At 42.5% G+C, this 6,101-nt stretch overlaps 1 protein-coding gene and 1 pseudogene across 2 annotated transcripts in view; one reads left to right on the forward strand and one right to left on the reverse strand.

Annotated features, from left to right (window-relative positions):
* LOC311034379 (ladderlectin-like) lies at positions 1-3,490 on the forward strand (the record flags this gene model as incomplete). Its single annotated transcript, XM_084042259.1, has 6 exons — positions 1-59; positions 550-629; positions 782-861; positions 1,446-1,562; positions 2,205-2,307; positions 3,417-3,490. The coding sequence occupies 6 exons, from the start codon at positions 1-3 to the stop codon at positions 3,488-3,490; spliced, it is 513 nt and encodes a 170-aa protein (XP_083898385.1).
* Positions 3,491-5,089: 1,599 nt separating this feature from the next.
* Positions 5,090-6,101, reverse strand: part of LOC311034380 (GRB2-associated-binding protein 1-like) — an 18,354-nt pseudogene continuing 17,342 nt past the window's right edge. Inside the window, exon 12 of the transcript XR_014602934.1 lies at positions 5,090-5,588. The product of XR_014602934.1 is annotated as a GRB2-associated-binding protein 1-like (transcript). The remainder of the gene's footprint in view (positions 5,589-6,101) is intronic.

The following is a 6,101-nucleotide window of genomic DNA, read 5'->3' on the forward strand; positions in this document are numbered from 1 at the left end:
ATGATACACTTAATCACAGAGAACCGCAATCTACTGCAGACACATTCTGACTCTACAAGGTGAGACCATTACATTTAGTTGTGATGTATTGTGGGTTTGATCTTGTTATGTTGTTTCTGATTAAACTGCTTCAAAAATAAGAAAACTGTTACATTCAGAAAAGCACCCAATTTAGGTTCGGTCCCGGATCCTCCTGGCTGTGTGTCAAAGTGTACTTGAGCAAGACACTGAACCACTAAGTGCTCCCGATGAGCAAAATGGTGCCTTGAATGGTTTCCTCCGCCGTCAGTGTGTAAATATGTGTGTGTCTATTTCCCCTACTAGACTAAAGACAGACTTCTTCTACTAGTAGTAGTAGTACTACTACTTCTACTAGTAGTAGTAGGCCTAGTAGTAGAAGAAATAGTATCGGTGCAGTAATAGAAGTAGTAGATACTTGCAGTAATTACAATGATTTGGTTGCATTTAATTTTGTAATGACACTTCTTTAGTATTTATACTTGGACTAAACATTGTTGTTTTTCCTCAGTTGTGTATTTTTATTGTCAGATGTGTTGAGGAGAACGTTCTAAACATGAAGATTCTGATTCTGTGTCTCTCTGCTGCTGTGACTACGATGGCAGCTCCAGGTCTGTCTGTCTGTCTGTCTGTCTGTCTGTCTGTGTGTGCATGTGTGTGTTTATTTATATATTTACACACACACGCACACAAAATGCATTTCATTTCTATTACCCTATATACCCCCTATACGTTATAACTAACTATATCCTATATCCTACAGGATGTCCCTCTGGTTGGAGCCAGTTCGGAAATCTCTGCTTCAATCACGTGTTGACAGAATTGACCTGGGCTAAGGCTGAGGTAATGCCGTAATAACAAAATTCTCCATAACTATTGATTAGATATTGGTTAGATTCCAGACCTATCAAAGATAATAGCCTACAATATTAATGTAGTTCAGCATGACTATAATTATCTTCATCACAATCAATGAATCATGACCAGTCATGCTGATAGTATAACATTCTCTGGGGTTGTGTCCGCCAGGCCAAAGTCTGAAGCGGACACTATGTTTTCGCCTCTATCCGTCTGTATGTCCGTCCGTCCGTCCGTCCGTCCGTCCGTCCGTCCGTCCGTCCGTCCGTCCGTCCGTCCGTCCGTCCGCGTCCGTCCGTCCGTCCGCGTGTGTGTGTGTGTGTGTGTGTGTGTGTGTGTGTGTGTGTGTGTGTGTGTGTGTGTGTGTGTGTGTGTGTGTGTGTGTGTGTCTGTGAGCAGCTAATCTCCTGCACAAAACGCCACAACTCATGAACGCAGTCTGATTGTCGTAAAACTCTTTTTCCATTTTGCGTTTTCTTCAAAACACACTTTTTGCTACTAGGGCCTATTCCTACAGATTTTGTCATTCCATCAAACAATTAATTGCATGTCTCTGTGTCTCCATGCAGAGGTACTGTTTGGGCCTGGGAGGCAACCTGGCATCAGTCCACAGTGCTGATGAATACAACTTCCTCCGAAGCATGACCACAGGTTACTCCTGGATAGGAGGCTATGATGGAGGACAGGTGAGCAATGGCCAAACCCAATGTCTATACACTTTGGACTGAAAATAGAGAATGTTAATATCATAATAATAATAATAATTTATATATATATATATATATATATATATATATATATATATATATATATATATATATATATATATATATATATACACACACATATATAGGAATATGCGCACATGATCTGGCAACCCGGGAGGCAGTTCGTCCCATAGCTCGCTGGGCCATCCCACAGCTGAGATGGCCCCATGGTCGTAACCATGGCGACATTCTTTTACACAAAAACGCTAATAAACAGCTGAGATTTGGTGAAATCCACAAACGGGCTTCGCTGTTCCGTGCACATGGTAATGGTCAATGTCTGTGTGCAAATTCAGATCAACTGCCCCAGCCATTGAGGAGAACCGGCCAGAACCAATTTTGGCCTCACCGCCACTATACACCACTACACCACTACACCACCACTACAGAGCTTTGTAGAACCACCACCACTACAGAGCTTTGTAGAATTATAGTAAGATAAGTACATAAAATAGTGAAAATAGCCAATCTTACATGCTCACAACACGTTGCATCGGGATGCATTGTATAGCTTGTAGATTTTTTTCCTTCTTTATTTTTCTTTAAATTATTCCTCTCCAGGAGGGGGTGTGGCTCTGGAGTGATGGGACAAGGCTTGTGTATCATAACTGGGCCCCTTCAGAACCAACCGGAAACCAGCACTGTATGGCTATGAACTGGAACGGTACTGTAAATGACACATTGTGACACAGATGTTACTCACAAGTGGAAATTAATGAATGGTATGCTTAACCCAGTGACTGTGAGCCATGTATATGTTTACGTTACTGCCAACAAAGCATGCAGGTTTTATGGTGTTATTTAATGCATAGTGAACAAGCACATGAAATTAGATGTAATTTTTTTGCCCTCCATTATCTCAAAGGGGATACAATCACATCACCTGGTTGTTTACAAGTCTGTCTTTTATACAATCGTAACGCAACATTACAAGCCCAAGCCCTCATTTCTTCTGTTAAGTCGAGTCCTAATTCAAAGCATTTTACCACTAAATCGAGTTCAAAAGAAAGTTTGAATGGAGCTGCAACACTAGCCTCTTGTCTCCATTGTCACATCAAGGTGCCTGGCTCATAGACGGGTTTCCGAGCGACGTCATCACAGAGCAGAATGCGCAATCTGCGCATGCCTGGGGGAAAGGCGCGTTCGAAAATACAGCCCTGAGCGACAGTGAGCGCACTGGCCAATACAAACTAATAGGCGAGTGTGCTCCGGTGCGTAATTTCCAAACGCACCCATAGGCTTACCCCCTCCTCTGCGCGGTCATATCCTCTCAATGTTTACAAACATGAAACCCGTCTATATAGCAGAAGGCATCATCTCTGACAGTGTTGATTCCTGATTTTGCTCTAAAACAATGAGGAGATCATGGTTGAAACCCCTATTATCTGCTTATTTTGATTTCCAAAAAGGGAAATCCGGAAATTATTCCAAAATTAAATAAATATATAGAAATACTGTATGTTTTTGAAGATGGTCAACAGTAGATAATCTACATGTGACATAGTCAATAGGCTGTGCAATTGCACTGTTGTGGTGCTTTATAATACCTTATTAATTCATCAATTCTTCTTTTTTTTTAATACTGGTCCCACATGATGATCATTGTTCATTGTTTCTATGATGTTACTTCTCTGTCACATCTTCCCATTAGTATAATTCTACTGATGACTGTTACATGTTTGAAACACAATTCTAAGCAAGCACCAATAAACAGTATTGTTACTGTTGAGATGTTATTGATTAGTCTTTGACGTCTGTCTCTGTGCTCAACAGATCGCTGGGACGATGGTCATTGCTATCAGAATCATACCTTCACCTGTGCCAAGAGCCTGTTATCCCCTAAGTGACATCACAGTATGTTTACCCCCAAGTGACATCACAGCGACAGCCCGTGACATCATGCCAATGAGGGAGATACGATGGTTGCCATGGAGATCGTAAGGCACATACAGAGGCCAGCTTTTTCACACTGACATTGTAAACTGAACACTAATTCTCTTGATTTCAAACAATGATTAGAATTCAAGGGTTACAGTATATCTAGAGAAATGATCAACTAACAAAGTCTTGGTCGACCAAGATCAAACTAATGGATGCTTCAACTCTGACGGAACATCCCTACTATAGACCCCTTAACAGACGACGTCACACTGATAAGAACCAGTATGCGCGCAACCAGTATGCGTGCAATGAAACCCATTCTGTCAGGTCTCGCTAGGACGCGCCTCACTAGCCAACACCCGAAACAACAGGTTGGGAATTGATTGCGTGAAACAATCCCTGTGCGTCCAGTACAGTCTCAATGTTAGTAAACAAATAATTGGTCTATAGTGTCTCTAATCTGTCTTACAGACCTGATATTGTATATATTTTAGCTCTAGAGTGGTTTTGTCAGTCACTTAAGACTCTCCCAGTCACTGTTTGTAATACCCTTAGGAGGGCAGTGTGCCTGCACAAATGTTGGCTCTATTGTTATTAATCTCTCTCGTCCGCCAATAAACGGAAAACGTTGGCAATGAAACTAAGAGTGTGCGGCTACAGTTCCTTCTTTTGAAATGCATTAAGACACATTGACGTCATTGCGTGTAGTTGTTGCACCTTTTGCACCTGATTTTAAATGTGCTATATAATAAGCTGTATTCTTTCAAAATGAACGCAGACTGACACAAAAAGCAAGGGAAAGGCCAGGGATTTCCATATTTGGGCCTAATCCGGGCGAATGTCAGGCATGTCCATATTTGGGCATAATCACAGACACACACATACTCACATTTACACAACATTGACTCAATTATTCAGATAAATAAGGTAATGTTTTAATGACTTTGGAGAAAATGTAAACAGATGCTAAGTGCACACATAAAACCTGTCATACATGCTCATGTATGATACATGATTGAACTGTGAATAGACATACTGTACATGTGGAGCGCAGGATAAATACATTGAGATCCTAAACAATAAACAATCAATAGACATTATTTGACGCCGGTATGAGCCTTTAAGACACTCGGTTTTCAACGTCGGACCAGGCGGTCCCCCCACAAAATTATTGATAGATCAGAACCAAATGGACATTTACAGGTCTGTACCTCTGAGAGTGTACAAATGGAACCAGAATTTCTACACTGTGAGACTCATATTAACACTGAGGATTTTACAGTGTAGATTGGGGGTCCTGAAGATAAAAAAAACACAACATATCAAACAAGATCCTTGAAATTAAAAGGGTTGAGTAACTTTACCGCACAGGACGGACCCCTGCTCTGACAACCTAATGACTGTGATGAACTTGAATGACGTGTGTACACTGTTCAATCCCCAGTGTTAATGTAACGGTGCGTTTTAACAGCGGGCAACTCTGGGCGATGCCGGGCGATATCGCCCAAAAAGATAAAGAAAATCCATCTTTCATCGCCCCCCCGCCCACTTCGCCCGATCGCCGGCTCTCATAGACTTTCATTATATTTTGGGCGATGTTGCCCGGCATCGCCCGAGAGTTGCCCGCTGTTAAAACGCAGGGTAAGTGTTAAATTAACAATGAAGATTCGACAGTGTATCATCTCATTTATATGCGAGCCATTTGACTCAAAACAAGTTCGAGCAGCAATGTGTAAGGCCTTTTAGTGTGAGCGTGTGCGTGCGTGTGTGCACGTGTGTGCGTGTGTGTGTGCGTGTGTGTGTGCGTGTGTGTGTGTGTGTGTGTGTGTGTGTGTGTGTGTGTGTGTGTGTGTGTGTGTGTTTGTGTGTGTGTGTGTGTGCGCACTATTTGTCCTTCTCGGTGGATACTCTCCCATCGTGCCATGCTTCCCTGGTGTTCCTCAGGGCTTGTGTTCTCTCTGGATCCACCAGCGCGTAGTCAACACGTGCGCGCCCGCCACCACGCGCGCGCTCCTCACACACACCACCGCTCATGACTCCAACTCCCTCGGCCGTGCACCGATTCTGGAAAACACACACATGCACACACGCACAAACACACACACGCAGACACACACACCACATGTACCACGCACGCACACGCACACGCACACGCACACGCACACGCACACGCACACGCACACACACACACATTACTGGAACAGTATGGAGAGAAAGGGAGGTTTATCAAGCAGATCATTCCAGTGCTTGATTAAAAGGTAATTGAAACACTATTAAAACACTTCATTGTCTCTTCTACATGAGTTTTTAAGTTGCTTGATTTAATATTTAGATTTTTGATATTTGATCAAATGACTACCCCCCCCCCCCATGTAAGCGTATTCAACTCCAAACTCCAAAGCCAAATTCCAACACTAAACCTTCCATCCTCGCGTCCTCCACTCGCGCCTTGCCTCGTTTAAAACCACCGTCAAAACTCACCTCTTCAGACTTGTATTCCCCACCTAATTCAATTCCCCCTTTTATCTTTTCATTTTAATGTTTTTTTCTTTTTTTTTAACATTTTAACTGGTATTT

Source organism: Gymnoscopelus microlampas (genome assembly GCF_963454915.1).
Source record: "Gymnoscopelus microlampas genome assembly, chromosome: 19".
Classification (NCBI taxonomy): Eukaryota; Metazoa; Chordata; class Actinopteri; order Myctophiformes; family Myctophidae; genus Gymnoscopelus; species Gymnoscopelus microlampas.